General features: G+C 36.0%; 1 protein-coding gene across 1 annotated transcript in view; it reads left to right on the forward strand.

Moving 5' to 3' along the window:
* CPD (carboxypeptidase D) overlaps window positions 1–17,331 on the forward strand; it is a 136,340-nt gene that overhangs the window by 113,744 nt on the left and 5,265 nt on the right. The window contains exons 13-20 of the mRNA XM_077165422.1: window positions 5–200; window positions 2,206–2,341; window positions 3,242–3,373; window positions 4,152–4,247; window positions 4,361–4,425; window positions 5,933–6,064; window positions 6,586–6,771; window positions 7,070–7,169. Coding sequence (XP_077021537.1) covers window positions 5–200; window positions 2,206–2,341; window positions 3,242–3,373; window positions 4,152–4,247; window positions 4,361–4,425; window positions 5,933–6,064; window positions 6,586–6,771; window positions 7,070–7,169 — 1,043 coding nt within the window. The remainder of the gene's footprint in view (window positions 1–4; window positions 201–2,205; window positions 2,342–3,241; window positions 3,374–4,151; window positions 4,248–4,360; window positions 4,426–5,932; window positions 6,065–6,585; window positions 6,772–7,069; window positions 7,170–17,331) is intronic.

Below are 17,331 nucleotides of genomic sequence, written 5' to 3' on the forward strand. Positions count from 1 at the left end.
TAAGTTTGGGACAGAGTGCTGAATATCGTCACATTTGGTCCCTTGAAATCTCCAATAAGCCCAATGTATCTGAGCCTGAAGAACCAAAGATTCGTTTTGTTGCTGGAATACATGGAAATGCTCCAGTTGGAACTGAACTGCTTTTGGCTCTGGCAGAATTTCTCTGCCTGAACTACAAAAAGAACCCAACTGTTACCCAGGTAAGAGAACAGTCTCTTTTGACATGCTTTGAATAGAAAAAGCTCAATGATACATCAATATCAAGACACCTTTTAAAATAGTCTTTCTTGTTAAATTTTATAGAGGTACTTTTAGAGCATTACAAACTTTACTCTTTCAATATGAACTATCTTTGTATATAATCACTGTTATTAGTACCTTTCTGTTATATTTCTTTGAATATTTTAAGAAGCATAGAGGAAAAACTACTAGTTTTGCATTCACCGTTCTATTCCTTTATATAATAGCCAAGTTACCATTCCAGGCTCTACTCACAGTTATATAGGGACTTTCATCCTCAGTTACTTAAAATTAGGATACAGTAGTGGAAGACAAATAGATTTTTCTTTTTATGTAATAAATACAAAGTTATTGGATATGTTGGCTGCCAGAAGATTTTAGAAAAAGCAAGATGGCATTGTCTACTTTAAGCCATCCATGACTGCAGAAAAGGACTAACTTTGATCTGGATGCTTGGCCATGTATGATTAAGCAGCCTATTCTGTGCTGTCTCAGAGAAGGAAAGAAAGAGAACACTTACTAGTTGGCACTGAACTTAGGAAAGGGAAAGAGAACTACTATTTGTTGAAAACATTGTGTACCAGATACTTTACGTACATCGTTAATTTAATTTTCAACCCTATATTTATGATTACCTCCATTTTATAGGAGGGGAACTAAGGCAGAGAGATTTGATAACCCTAGGTGGTCATACAGCTAGTAAATGGTAAAACTGGGATTTAAACCCGTGTATCATATTCTAAAGCCCACACTGCCTCCCCAAAAGAAATTTGGAAACAATTGATGTCATTATTAGGACCAGAAGGGACCTTTGGGATTAAGTGAGATGAACTTAAATCAGACTTGATCAAAAACTACTTTACCATCTACAGTAAAGAAAATTCCATTGACTTCATGTAAGTTGCAAGTAGTATATCAAAGACATTTTTTGTTCTTTTTTATACTCCAGTTCCACTCCCAGAAGCTGCAAAATTCCTTTCAAAGCTCCTGAGGTTATTCTCACATTAGACCAGAATTGTGATATACTGCTCTCAACCCTAAGAGAATGTATATCCTAAGCAAAACACCTACCTGATATTTTTAAACTCCTACTTTACCAAAATTTGTCTCACTGTGATCTAATTGAGCTTGAACAGTTAGTTACTTATAAGATAAATCATTACCATTTGTTTTGAGCCAAGAGTCAGAATTACCTGGAAAGCTTTAGAAAAAGTACACATGCCAAGACCCTCTCACCAGAGATTCTGTCTTCAGTAGGCCTGTACATTTATTATAAATGCCCAAGTATTTATAATAAATAATATATAGTAATATAATATTTATAATAGAATAAATAAACCAGTGGATTGCTAATTCCGATTTACTACTACTAAAGATATAGAATGAAGTATATCAGAAATTAATTCATACCACACAGGTAGGTAATAATGCCTATGGGTCATCTGGCGGAGAAATTATTATAGATAAGACAACTGTCCCACCTGGGCTTTGTTTTGTGTCTTTTGAAATGCTGATTTCAGTTCTTCTGTCTCATTGTTTCCAGACATCCCTTGATATTTATCAGATTATCAAAACTTCATTCTAGTTTTTAATCTAGAAAATATGGTCTCACAATTGTTTTTGTTCTAAGCCAGTGGTCAGCAAATTTTTTCTGTAAAGGGCAGACAGATAAGTAGTCACATGTAAACAAATGACCAGGACTCTGTGCCAAAAAAAGCTTTATATATAATAGCAAATGGCAGGCTGGATTTGAGCTTTGGACAGTAACTGGAGGTCTTGGGAACATGAGTTGTGCAATAGTTTTTTTTTGTTTCTTTTTAAAATTTATTTAGAGCAAGACAGAATTTTCATTCTGTATTTTTAAGCTCTTTAAAACAAACAATAAAGACTTTTTGTTTGAGGCATGGGGCAGTTTCTTTTGATTGCACTAGAGCTAATAAACTCATTGATTTCTTTTTGTTTTAGTTGATTGACAGGACTAGAATTGTGATTGTCCCTTCTCTAAACCCAGATGGGCGAGAGAGAGCACAAGAGAAAGAATGTACTTCAAAAATAGGACAAACAAATGCTCATGGCAAAGACTTGGATACAGACTTCACAAGTAAGACAAATTTTTAGGCTTATATCGAAGCACTTTACAGCCAAGTTTATTTCTCTTTGCTAGGAAATTGGTTGATCCTATTTTATAGATGAGTAATGGGAGTACTTTCTTTTCTAAGGTATATATGTGAAGTATAAATGAATACAGACATCCAGAAAACTTTTTAGACTTTTCTCCCTTTATCATTTATGAAAGTAATTCAGTTTTTTCTTAAAAATACGATCAGTTCTACTGGAGTGATCTATCACTAGTGGTATCATAATGTGTATTCACATACTCTTTCTCTCTCTCTGCCCTCCCATATCTATGTACACGTACCACATACGATAAATGCATATGTTGATTTGGATGACCTCATTTCTTTTATTTACTATAAATCGGAACAACAATTATATATATTATTCTGCAACTTTTTTCATTGAATATGTCATTGACATCTTTCCATTTCAGTATTTATAAATGTTTAATGTTCCTATTAATGGCATTTTGATTTCCTTACTGATGTATATTTAGTTTGAGTTTTTTTTCTTTTGCAAACATTGTTGAAGGAAACACCCTCTTTCTAAAAATCTTATTTTCTTTCAAAGATAGGTTATATAGTTTATAAATTATTTTTAAAGGAGGATGTGTCATCCCCTTTTTTTCCTGTAAGAATGTTTTAAACTTGTTTACAGTCATTAACATATACACATTAATAATGATATAAAATTCAGAATACTCTAGCCTCTACAATGTATCTTTCTTTCTTGAGATTATTTTTCCATATGACTTATGGAGAAATAAAGTATTTATATACAAATGTTATAAGTTAGTATTTTGATTGTGTCCTAGTTAATGGTTTCTTAGCTACTTATACTACAAAATTTTTGATATTTTATATTTGGCTTTTCTACTTTTTAGATAATGCCTCCCAACCTGAGACTAAAGCTATCATTGAAAATTTGATTCTGAAACAAGACTTCAGTCTTTCAGTTGCTTTAGATGGTGGTTCTGTGCTGGTCACCTATCCATATGATAAACCAGTACAGACAGGTATGTAGAATGTCACTTCACATACATACTGTGTAAGCTTAGATAATAAATTCCAATTTGGTAATGTTCCTTCTAAATTTTTTTTACATGATGCTCAGTTGAGCACACTGCATAAGCAAATAACCAGCCTAAGAAGATTGTACATATATGAACAGAATTTGGTTACTTGAGGAGAGAGGTCTGATCTATGGATGGCCTACCTTTGTTTGAGTCTAGCCATCTTGTCACATTTGTTCAGTTTAGTCTACAAACATTTATTGAACAATTATTATGTCCACAGACATTGGGAATACAAAACTGAGTAAGGGACAGTGCCTGCTCACAAAGAAACAAACAATGTATGTAACTAAATATTAACTATACAGTTTCCCACCCCTCCTCTAAATCGTGACTCATGAATCAAACAGTTGCTTGTTGAGTGTCTGTGGAGCCACTGTATATGGAGATAGTTGGGTTGATATTAATGCAGTTTACAAAGAATATTGTTTGCAGGCTCGGTTGCCCCCAAATTAGTAAAAACATACCAAAACAAGTTTTTATTTTGGTGTGGTAGCCTGTTGCGAAAACTTACCATTACTACCTTATAATAAAAGGAAGATATTGTCTTCTTAGTCTGATTATCCTGGGCTAACAAAACTATGTGGTTAATTAATTTATCAAAAAACCTCAGTGGAATGCAAGGTTTACTAGAAGAAGAAGAAAGATGACTTTCTTAGCCATAAAGTTGAACTTGGAGAAAAATATTTCTCCACTGATTAATGAATATTTCTTTTTGTAGTGAAAAACAAGGAGACTCTAAAGCATTTGGCATCTCTTTATGCAAATAATCACCCATCGATGCACATGGGTCAGCCCAGTTGCCCAAATAAATCAGGTAGTTATTTCCCTATCCTTTGTTGTTATTGTTGTTTTGGTGGGGGGGCGGGGGGAAGAGGTGTTTCTTTTCTTACTGTCTTTTTGACCCTTCATCTTTCAATGCTTTCATAGATGAGAATATTCCAGGAGGAGTGATGCGTGGGGCCGAATGGCACAGTCACCTGGGCAGCATGAAGGTATGCTTTATAGAGTATGTTGACAATGGAATTGAATTATGAATATTGTCCTTTGAATGAAAGAACAAGTGACTTTTCTGATATAGCAAAATAAATGGCATCTGCTTCATGGCTTTCTTGACAGGTATAACCCTTAAATTAACATCTGACAGCATTTTAATTATCTTCTCATTTACTTCAAATTAGTCTGGAGTTGTTAGAAGGTAAGTGGTTAGTTGGTCGCTCCACTTGTGTGTGCAACCAGAAAATTGACTTCATTTCCATTTCTACCTGCCTTCCTACCTTTCTTTACGTACTGAGAATTAACTATGTGTGAGGCACTTGGCTGAATGGAATATAGTGATGAAATATATTCCCTGGCCCGCTACACAGATAACCATATTACAGAATAAATTTATTTGATCTAAAAGAGAGCAACTCTCAATGTACCACGAGAAATCAAAGACAAGAAAGTTTACATCTTGTCAGGAGATGTAAGCTTTTCCTGTAGAGGTGGCATTTGGGATGCAGAGATGGTGAGGCAGGACACTCCAGAAAGAGGAAGCGGTATGAGCAGAGGTCAATAAACAGTCTAGTTTAGTTAGATGTGATAGAATCGAGAACAGTGGAAGGCAAAAATAGAGAATTTAAGGCTTTGTACACTTTGTTTGAGTAAGGAATGGGAAGCTACTGCAGGTTTTTGAGCAGAGATATAGTGTCATGATCTGGACTATGCTATATGAGAAAATTAATGTCTTAAAAGTACGTTAAAGTTGACTGTGAAGATAAAAAAGTATTTAAGCCCTCTAGCCTCCTATATTCTGGAGCAGCTAGAAGGAAAAATATGAGAGGAGCATATGGTAGCCCACAACAATCTCTGGGACCTATCCTGTAACCACTTTGTGAAGAGTGCTTTGAAAACTATTGCTTTTTTATTTCTTTGCTTTGAATATATGTCATAGTATACAATTTAAAAAGTACATTAAGATGGATAGAGGAAAGAGAGACTGTGGTGCGGGGATACTGGTTTGGAATAGTCTAGACATGAAGTTCTGAGGACCTGTACTAGTGTAGTGGCAGTGGGAGAGGAGTGGAGGGATAGGTTTTGGAGATATTATAGAGATAGAATTAACAGAACTTGGCAAATTCTGGGATAATAGTGCGATGCAGAAGTAAAAGATGAGAGATTTCAAGTCTGTGAAAAAATAAGTTAATGCCATTACTGTATTAGGAAAGTTAAGAAAAGGAACAGGTTTTAGAGAAGAGGCACTAAATTAGGTTTTTAACCTGTCCACACAGGTAGTTCCTGGATAAATGCTATACTGCATGCAGTGGCTGTTGTCACCAGCAGCCTCCAGGTTGAGAGTTAATCAGAGGACAAGTGTATGTACTTCTACCTCCAGAGTTCTAAGAACAGTAGCAAAGTTCCAGGGTTTAGAGGGAAGTGGGCCCTCTTCATGAGCTTACAAAGCACTCATTCTTACTTTTACTTATTTTCCTACATTTGTTTTTGAATTTTATATTCCAGGATTTTAGTGTCACCTATGGCCACTGTCCAGAAATCACAGTATACACAAGTTGCTGCTACTTTCCTAGTGCAGCACAACTTCCTTCCTTGTGGGCAGAAAATAAAAAATCTCTTCTGAGCATGCTAGTGGAGGTGAGTCTTTCCCTTTTCACTAGAAGCAAACTTCCAGGAATATGTTCAATGAGAACCTTTATCAAAATATTTTCTTAATATTTTACCAAAAGTGTATAATATTTATTTTAAACTTATATAAACAGGAGAGTTTTGTTCATTTTTATTGCCTTAATACAGATGGCATGAGTTCGTTTATCAGAATGTGCTGTAATTTAGGTAATTCAGGATGTTGCAGGTTCTATAATTTTGAGTATCACACAAAGTTACTGGAGGCAGTGGTGAAAAGGAAATCAGTAAAGACATCAGAATATATGGGTTCTGACACTTTAGGCTTTAATTATATCAAAGTTCTCTTTTCTCTTGTCTCCCTCAGTGACTCTGGAGCAGTGAATAAGTAAACAAGGTCAGAGTCAGTGGAGAGAACAAACAAGGCTTATGTCTGTTTCTTTCTTTTTTGTTTTTTGATACATCTCAAGCTATTGTTTCTGGAATATCTGGCATTACAAACATAAATTTATATTTTAAACATTTAATTTCAGGTTCACAAGGGAGTTCATGGATTTGTTAAAGATAAGAGTGGAAAACCAATCTCTAAGGCAGTTATTGTACTCAATGACGGAATAAAAGTACACACCAAAGAGGGAGGCTATTTCCATGTGCTGTTAGCTCCAGGTTTCCATAACATCAATGCCATTGCTGATGGATACCAGCAGCAGCATTCACAGGTGAGAACTCAAGTTGAGTAGTATCATGTAAATTCTTATTTTTATTAGTACTTATTTTCTTTTGAAATTCTTGTTAGAAATGTGGAGGGTAATAAAGTAATAAAAAGTGTGATTATTTCTTGATTTTGTAACATGATTATCTTTCTGTCCTTTGGCCACAAAAGGAAACTTTGATGGCATTTTATATACTTTAGATGGCACTAGACCTCTTGATTTGCTATTAAGGACCTGAAAATATAGCAGTAATATGGTATACCTAAGTAAACTTTTTTATAATTCTGACACTTTTTCCTTCTAGGTCTTTGTGCATCATGATGCAGCTAGTTCTGTGGTGATAGTCTTTGACACAGATAACCGGATATTTGGTTTGCCAAGGGAACTTGTGGTAACTGTATCAGGTAAAAAAGTTTTAATGTTTAGTAGTTGAATTAAAACCAGTCCTGATATTTCAGTTTGAGGGTGGATCACCTCGATAGTCACCTGAGGCTAATCACTTTTTTCCTAATGTCTCCTTATCGAAATATGATTTTCCTGGAACATTTTTCTCCCCTGTGTTCTCATGGCTTCCTACCCCAACTCCCTTAGTTTTTCAGATCTGTACTCAAATGTCACCTTGAGAAAGAGGCGATCACCCTAGCTAAAATAGTATCTTTATCACTGTCTCCACCTTGCTTCTTTTGTACTTATCAGTACTTGACATTGTTATATATTTTTCTGTTTATTTGTATATATTCACTCTCTCCCAGTAAAGCATAAATTCTGAGAAGGCAGGAAGTTTATCTATAGCCCTAGAGCCTAGGACCATAGTTAGCATGTAGTGCGTCTTCATAAATAGTTGTTGAATAAACGAATGATTTGATTTATATTAAGGTCATAAATTACTTTGACTTTGATTTATATTAATTCTCTTTTTCCAAGATCCAGGAAGGAGGAAATATTTGTTTTTTCCAGAGTAAATTTGTGCCATTGCTTGAATTATTGAAAGGTTAGGAAGAAAAAATATGTGGTAAAATAATCAAATATTCAGTTGTATTGTATCTATTTGACATAAAGAACCTTGATTCATTTCTGTGTGCTATTTGAACTTAATGCAGGTAACCAAACTTAATTAAATGGTGTGAATGGGAGAGGTCCTTAGTTAAGAGAGAGTGGTTGGTATATTGAAAACAAGATTAAATCCTAGAGCCTGTTGTAGAGTGTTCAAAGTATTCTTAGCCTGAAACAGATGCAATGTGAATAGCTTAGTTTGTTGAAAACACAGAAGCTAGAATTCACCTGTGGTTTAATTCTCTGCCACCCATTAGCTATTGGGAACTTAATTTCTTTTTTTTTTTTTAATTATTATTATTATTTTTTTAAATACCAAAAAACACCAAACAAACGCAAACATTCTTAACTTTTGATCATTCCGTTCTTGTGTATACTGTGATTTCTGGACAGTGGCCATAGGTGACACTAAAATCCTGGAATATAAAATTCAAAAACAAATGTAGGAAAATAAGTAAAAGTAAGAATGAGTGCTTTGTAAGCTCATGAAGAGGGCCCACTTCCCTCTAAACCCTGGAACTTTGCTACTGTTCTTAGAACTCTGGAGGTAGAAGTACATACACTTGTCCTCTGATTAACTCTCAACCTGGAGGCTGCTGGTGACAACAGCCACTGCATGCAGTATAGCATTTATCCAGGAACTACCTGTGTGGACAGGTTAAAAACCTAATTTAGTGAATCAGTAATTCACAATATCATCACATAGTTGCATATTCATCATCATGATCATTTCTTGGAACATTTGCATTTATTCAGAAAAAGAAATAAAACGAAAACAGAAGAAAAATTATATATACCATACCCCTTGCCCCTCCCTTTCATTGATCACTAGCATTTCAAACTAAATTTATTTTAACATTTGTTACCCCTATTATTTATTTTTATTCCATATGTTCTACTCATGCGTTGACAAGGTAGATAAAAGGAGCATCAGACACAAGGTTTTCACAATCACACAGTCACATTGTGAAAGCTGTATCATTATACGGTCATCTTCAAGAAACATGGCTATTGGAACACAGCTCTACATTTTCAGGCAGTTCCCTCCAACCTCTCCATTATATCTTGACTAACAAGGTGATATCTACTTAATGCGTAAGAATAACCTCCAGGATAACCTCTTGACTCTGGAATCTCTCAGCCAATTGACACTTTATTTTGTCTCATTTCACTCTTCCCCCTTTTGGTCGAGAAAGTTTTCTCAATCCCTTGATGCTGAGTCTCAGCTCATTCCAGGATCTCTGTCCCACGTTGCCAGGAAGGTCCACACTCCTGGGAGTCATGTCCGACGTAGACAGGGGTAGGGTGGTGGGTTTGCTTCTTATGTTGGCTGGAGAGAGAGGCCAGATCTGAGTAACAAAAGAGGTTCTCTTGGGGGTGACTCTTAGGCCTAATTTTAAGTAGGCTTGACCTATCCTTTGTGGGGTTAAGTTTCATATGAACAAACCCCAAGACTGGGGGCTCAGCCTATAGCTTTGGTTGTCCACACTGCTTTTGAGAATATCCAGAATTCAACTTGGGGAACGTGAACTTTCCCCCTTTCTCACCATTCCCCAAAGGAGATTTTGCAAATACTTTTTTATTCACTGTTCAAAATCACTCTGGGATTTATCGGGGCATCACTCTGGACAAAGCCACAAAATCTCATGTCCTACTCAAGGTTCCATGTACTAATGGTGTTCAATTAAGCTGTCTACATAAGTTATATTCGGAAATGCACTAGTCAAAATATAAATTTTGTACCAAATAAACATTTTTTGCTTTAGTCTCACACATAAGTTTAAATTTTAAAATATTAATTACCATCTATTTTCAGCACCCTGCAGTAATGACATTCCTTTGTTCTTCCTCGTGCAAAAACATTTTAAAAATTTGTACATTTAGTGAGTATCATTATACACTCTAGGCATTCCTAGGTCATACCATCTCAGTCTTTATCGTCTATCTTTCTTTCCGATTTCATTTGTGCCCCCCAGCCCTCCTCCCTCTATGATTCTCACATTCAGCTTCATTCTGTGTTTTAACATAATTGTATTACAGTTAGGTAGTATTGTGCTGTCCATTTCTGAGTTTTTACATTCAGTCCTGTGGCACAGTCTGTATCCCTTCAGCTCCAATTACCCAATATCTTACCCTATTTCTATCTCCTGATGGTCTCTGTTACCAATGAAATTCTCCAAGTTTATTTACTAATGTCAGTTCATAAAGTGAAACCATACAGTATTTGTCCTTTTGTTTCTGGCTAATCTCACTCAGCATAATGTCCTTAAGGTCCATCCATATTATTACATACTTTGTAACTTTATTCTGTCTTAAAGCTGCATAGTATTCCATTGAATTTATATACTACAGTTTGTTTACCCACTTGTCTGTTGATGGACATCTTGGCTGTTTTTCATCTCTTTACAATTGTAAATAATTTTGCTATTAACATTCGTGTGCAAATGTCCGTTTGTGCCCTTGCCGTCATGTCCTCTGAGCAGATACCTAGCAATGGTATTGCTGGGTTATATGGCAATTCTATATTTAGCTTTTTGAGGAATCGCCAAACTGCCTTCCACAGCGGTTGTACCATTTGACATTCCCATCAACAAGGATAAGTGTGCCTCTTTCTCCACATCCTCTCCAGCACTTGTCATTTTCTGTTTTGTTGATAATGGCCATTCTGGTGGGTGTGAGATGATATCTCATTGTGGTTTTGATTTGCATTTCTCTAATAGCCAGGAAAGTAGAGCATCTCTTCATCTGTCTTTTGGCCATTTGTATTTCCTCTTCTGAGAAGTGTCTGTTCAAGTCTTTTGCCCATTTTGTAATTGGGTTGGCTGTCTTTTGTTGTTGAGTTGAACAATCTATTTATATATTCTGGATACTAGACTTTATCTGATATGTCATTTCCAAATATTGTCTCCCATTGTGTAGGCTGTCTTTTTACTTTCTTGACGAAGTTCTTTGATGCGCAAAAGTGTTTAATTTTGAGGAGTTCCCATTTCTTTCTTTCTTTCTTCAATGCCCTTGCTTTGGGTGTAAGGTCTAGAAAACCGCCTCCTAGTCTAAGATTTATAAGATATTTCCCTACATTTTCTTCTAATAGTTTTATGGTCTTAGATCTAATGTTTAGGTCTTTGATCCATTTTGAGTTAATTTTTTTTATAGGGTGTGAGATATGGGTCCTCTTTCATTCTTTTGCATGTGGATATCCAGTTCTCTAGGTACCATTTATTGAAGAGTCTGTTCCATCCCAGGTGAGTTGGGTTGACTGCCTTGTCAAAGATCAATTGTCCATAGATGGAGAGGGTCTATATCTGAACACTATTCCATTCCATTGGTCAGTATATCTATGTTGATGCCAGTACCATGCTGTTTTGACCACTGTAGCTTCATAATATGCCTTCAAGTCAGGCAGTGTGAGACCTCCGACTTCATTTTTTTTTCTCAGGATATTTTTAGCTATTTGGGGTACCCTGCCCTTCCAGATAAATTTGATTATTGGTTTTTCTATTTCTGAAAAGTAAGTTTAGGGGATTTTCATTGGTATTGCATTGAATCTGTAAATCAGTAGAATTGACATCTTAATTATATTTAGTCTTCCAATCCATGAACACGGTATGCCCTTCCATTTATTTATGTCTTCTGTGATTTCTTTTAGCAATTTCTTGTAGTTTTCCTGGTATAGGTCTTTTGCATCTTTACTTAAATTTATTCCTAAATATTTTATTCTTTTGGCTGCAGTTGTAAATGGAATTTCTTTTCTTGATTTCCCCTTCAGATTGTTCATTAGTAGTGTATAGAAACACTACAGATTTTTGAATGTTGATCTTGTAACCTGCCACTTTGCTGTACTCATTTATTAGCTCTAGTCGTTTTGCTGTGGGTTTTTCGGGGTTTTTGACATAGTATCATATCATCTGAAAACAGTGAGTTCTTCCTTTCCAGTTTTGATGCCTTATATTTCTTTTTCTTGTCTTATTGCTCTGGCTAGAACGTCCAGCACAATGTTGAATAACAGTGGTGATAGTGGACATCCTTGTCTTGTTCCTGATCATGGGAGAAAGTTTTCAGTTTTTCCCCATAGCTGTGGGTTTTTCATATATTCTTTTTATCATTTTAAGGAAGTTCCCTTCTATTCCTATCCTTTGAATTGTTTTCAACAGGAAAGGATGTTGAATTTTGTCAAATGCCTTTTCTGCATCATCGAGATGACCATGTGGTTTTTCTGCTTTGATTTGTTGATATGGTATATTATATTAATTGATTTTCTTATGTTGAACCATCCTTGCATACCTGGGATGAATTCTACTTGGTCATGGTATGTAATTCTTTTAATGTGTTGCTGGATTCAATTTGCTAGAATTTTGTTGAGGATTTTTGCATCTATATTCATTAGAGAGATTGGTCTGTAGTTTTCTTTGTTTGTAATATCTTTGTCTGGCTTTGGTATAAGGGTGATGTTGACTTCATAGAATGAGTTAGATAGCTTCTCCTCCTCTTCAATTTTTTTTGAAGAGTTTGAGCAGGATTAGTACTAATTCTTCCTGGAATGTTTGGTAGAATTACATGTGAAGCCATCTGGTCCTGGATTTTTCTTTTTGGGGAGCTTCTGAATGACTAAGTCAGTTTCTTTACTTGTGATTGGTTTGTTGAGGTCATCTATTTCTTCTCAAGTCAAAGATGGTTGTTCATGCCTTTCTAGAAAGTTGTCCATTTCATCTACATTGTTGTATTTATTAGCATAAAGTTGTTCATAGTATCCTGTCATTACTTCCTTTATTTCTGTGGGGTCAGTGGTTATGTCTCCTCCTCCATTTCTGATCATATTTATTTGCATCCTCTCTCTTCTTCTTTTTATCAACATTGCTAAGGATCCATCAATCTTGGGTTTTGTTGATTTTCTCAATTGTTTTCATGTTCTCAGTTTCATTTATTTCTGCTCTAATCTTCATTATTTCTTTCCTTTTGCTTGCTTTGAGCTTAATTTGCTGTTCTTTCTCTACTTCTTCCAAGTGGACAGTTAATTCCTTGATTTTTGCCCTTTCTTGTTTTTTGATACAGGCATTTAGGGCAATAAATTTCCCTCTTATTACTGCCTTTGCTGTGTCCCATAAGTTTTGATATGTTGTGTTTGCATTTCCATTTGCCTCAAGATATTTACTGATTTCTCTTGTAATTTCTTCCTTGACCCACTGGTTGTTTAAGAGTGTTTTGTTGAGCTTCCACATATTTGTGAATTTTCTGGCACTCTGCCTATTATTGATTTCTAACTTCATTCCTTTATGATCTGATAAAGTGTTTTGTATTATTTCAATCTTTTTAAATTTATTGAGGCTTGCTTTGTGACCCAGCATATGGTCTATCCTTCAAAATGATCCATGAGCACTTGAGAAAAAGTATATCCTGCTGTTGTGGGGTGTGTAATGTTCTATAAATGTCTGTTAAGTCTAACTCATTTATTGTATTATTCAAATTCTCTGTTTCTTTATTGATCCTCTGTTTAGATGTTCTGTACATTGATGAGTGGTGAATTGAAGTCTCCAACTATTATGGTAGATGCGTCTATTTCTCTTTTCAGTGTTTGCCACATATATTTTGGAGCATTCTGGCTCAGTGCATAAATATTTATGATTGTTATGTCTTTGTGCTGAATTGTCCCTTTTATTAATAGATGGTATTCTTGTCTCTTTTAACTGTTTTGCATTTAAAGTCTAATTTGTTGGATATTAGTATAGCTTCTCTTGCTTTTTTCTGATTGTTATTTGCATGAAATATCTTTTCCCAACCTTTCACTTTCAACTTATGTTTATCCTTGGGTCTACGATGTGATTCCTGTAGACACCATGTAGATGGGTCCTGTTTTTTAATCCATTTTGCCAGTCTATGTCTTTTGATTGGGGAGTTTAATCCATTAATATTTAGTATTATTACTGTATGGATAGTATTTCTTCTGCCATTTTGCCTTTTGGATTTTATATGTCCTATCTAATTTTCCTCTTTTTACCTTTACTCATAGTCTTCCTTTCTACACTCTCCTCCACACTTCTCTCTTCTGTCTTTTCGTATCTGTCTCTAGTGCTTCCTTTAGTATTTCTTGCAGAGCTGGTCTCTTGGTCACAAATTCTCTCAGTGACTTTTTGTCTGAAAATGTTTTAATTTCTCCCTCATTTTTGAAGGACAATTTTGTTGGATATAGAATTCTTGGTTGGCAGTTTTTCTCTTTTAGTAATTAAAAAATATCATCCCACTGTCTTCTCGCCTCCATGGTTTCTGCTGAGAAATCTATGCATAGTCTTATTGGGCTTCCCTTGTATGTGATGGATTGCTTTTCTCTTGCTTCTTTCAAGATTCTCTCTTTCTCTTTGACCTCTGACATTCTGATTAGTAAGTGCTTTGGAGTATGTCTATGTGGATCTGTTCTCTTTGGGGTACACTGCACTTCTTGGATCTATAATTTTAAGTTTTTCATAAGAGTTGGGAAATTTTCAGTGATAATTTCCTCCGTTAGTTTTTCTCCTCCTTTTCCCTTCTCTTCTCCTTCTGGGACACCCACAGCACATATATTCATGCGTTTCATATTGTCATTCAATTCCCTGAGTCCCTGCTCATATTTTTCCATTTTTTCCCCTATATTTTCTTTAGCTTGTCGGATTTCAGATGTCCCATCCTCCTGTTTATTAATCCTATCTTCTGCCTCTCGAAATCTAACACTGTAGGTTTCCATTTTTTTTCATCTCTTCTACTGTACCTTTCATTCCCATAAGTTCTGTGATTTGTTTTTTCAGACTTTCAACTTCTTCTTTTTGTTCATTCCTTGCCTTCTTTATATCCTCCCTCAATTCACTGATTTGATTTTTGATGAGGTTTTCCATGTCTGTTCATACATTCTGAATTAATTATTTCAACTCCTGTATCTCATTTGCATTGTTGGTTTGTTCTTTTGACTGGGCCATATCTTCAATTTTCCTTTGGTGATTTGTTATTTTTTGCTGGCATCTAGGCATTTAATTACCTTAATTAGTTTATTCTGGAGATTGTTTTCACTTCTTTTACCTAAGTTTTTCTTGCTGGATGAATTTGTTGTCTGTCTGTTCTTTGACATTCAGTTCAGCTTTTTCTGGACCGCTAGCTTAGGTTTTGTTTAACAGAGGAGAGTTTTTCAGTTCTTGGTTTCTTGTTTCTTGCCCTGTCTGTATGGTGCCCTCCCTCCCCGCCCCCCCCCCACCACCCTTAGGAGGATCTACTTAGTTATTATGGACCCCAACCAGATTTTCCCAGACCAAACTGGCCCCCTGTCAGGAGGAAAGAGTCACCTGCATCAGTTTTCCCTGAGGGTGAAGCTCAGCAGGTTGAAAGACCTTCCTGTGAAATCTCTGGACTCTGTTTTTCTTATCCTGCCCAGTATGTGCCGCTTATCTGCCTGCAGGTCCTACCTGCATAAGATGATGTGGTACCTTTAACTTTGGCAGACTCTCCCTGCTGGGGTGTGGTGGAGACAGAGAAGTTGTAGGCTGGTTTTAATGGCTTCAAATTGCCAAGTCCTGGGGTCTGAATTCCTTGAGGGAGGGATACCACCTGAGTTGGGCCTCACCCCTCCCTGGGGAAGGCATGGGCTCCAGACAAGCCCTCAAATGAGCTTGTTTCTGCCTATGCCTTGGGCAGTTGCAGCCTGAGAAACAGTGCCATTGTATCCAAAGGCAGTCAAGCCTTTGTAGTAACACAGCCATAAAAACCTTTGTTTTGTTTTTTTTTTCTTTTTCCATCAGCCCTGCCCCCTTGGCACCAGGGCAAAAATCAGCGACCTCCGCTTTGACCAGCGGAGCTGGGGGCCTATTTTTAGTTGTAAGAATTTGTTAATTAATTCCACAATTGGTGTTTGGTTGCGCTCAGCCCCTGCTGCTGGTAAAGTCCCTTTCCTTTGGGAACTTAATTTCATTATGATTTAAGACTCTTGCTTTGATAATTAACCTTATATACAGATATTTTAAATAAATGAGGGTTTTATTATGAAATGCAAAGGAAAAGTAGAGGTCACTGATTGAAAAAAATAGGTTGCAGAACAGAAGGTACAGTGTAATTTCATTTGGTAAAAGAAAAAAAATACAAGTAAAAACTCAAAGATTTGGAAAAATATGTACTAGGGTTATTTTTTTTCAACACATGTCCATTTTTATTATTATCCTATATCCCAAGATTTTCGTAAATACCTCAGTACCACTATAGCAGATAATTTGCCCCATAAAGCACAGTAAAGTATAACCAAAGCATGTAAGCAATCCCTCTAAGCTTTCTTTTTTCTTTTTTTATTGGTATATATTCAAATGCCATGTAATCATTCAAAGTATATAATCAGTGGCTTATAGTATCAGTATATAGCTGTGCATTCATCATCACAAGTGGCTTTTTTTTCTTTTTTGTGAAAAATAACATATACAAAAAAGCAATAAATTTCAAAGCACAACACAACAATTAGTTGTAGAACAGATTTCAGAGTTTAGTGTGGGTTACAATTCCACAATTTTAGGTTTTTATTTCTAGCTTCTCTAAGATACTGGGACTAAAAGAAATAGCAATATAATGATTCAGCAGTCATACTCATTTGTTAAACTCCACCTTCTCTGTATAATTCCACCATCACCTTTGATGTTCCTCCCACTGTTTAGGGGTATTTGGGCTATGGCTATTCTAACTTTTTCATGTTGGAAGGGACTGTTGATAATATGGGATGGGGGATGGAACTAATTGGTGTTCTGGAGAAGCTGGGCCTTTGCATGTACTAGGGTTATTAAAAGTGATCTCTGGGTATATATCTCTAAATAACCTGATATTTAGAGATAAGAACAAAGCCAAACAGGTTGGGGTTAAAGTAATTCAGAACATAGGGGTAAGGAGGACAGCGTCTGTATTTTAGAATCACACATACTCATTGAGACCATTGGAAGACAGGTTTATTCTATGTGGAACCGAAATTTTCTGTAGTGCATAATCTAATTCATCCTATCTGTATAATTCAAATGAGCTATCTGTATAGCTCATTTTGAACAATTGAAACACAAGGGAGCACAGAATAAGAATGAGGTCCTTTAATCCTGTATAGATTATTGTAATGCCTGGATAGATCCTAGAGTATATTAAGCAGATAATCAAAAAGTATTGGCAAAGTCCCCTGAGGAAGGGGAAAAAGAATATGGAACTATTAAACCTTACCATCAGGGAATCCCCTGATACTGTGTCAAACTTTAGGGAAATCCAAATCAATAGGCCATGCTCTCGATTATGAGGCTTGCTCTTGTGAAGCTTACGTAGTTAGCGGAGAAGCTTCGACTACCTATAGGCATGCCTAAGAATTACTTCTGGGGAACCTCTTTTGTTGCTCAGCTGTGGCTTCAGTCTCTCTAAGCCCAACTCTGCAAGTGAAATCATTGCCCTCCCCACTACATGGGACATGACATCCAGGGGTGAAATTCTCCCTGGCAACATGGGAGATGACTCCCAGGGATGAATCCAGACCTGGCACTGTGGGAT

The sequence above is a fragment of the Tamandua tetradactyla genome, chromosome 6, assembly GCF_023851605.1.
Source record: "Tamandua tetradactyla isolate mTamTet1 chromosome 6, mTamTet1.pri, whole genome shotgun sequence".
Lineage (NCBI taxonomy): Eukaryota > Metazoa > Chordata > Mammalia > Pilosa > Myrmecophagidae > Tamandua > Tamandua tetradactyla.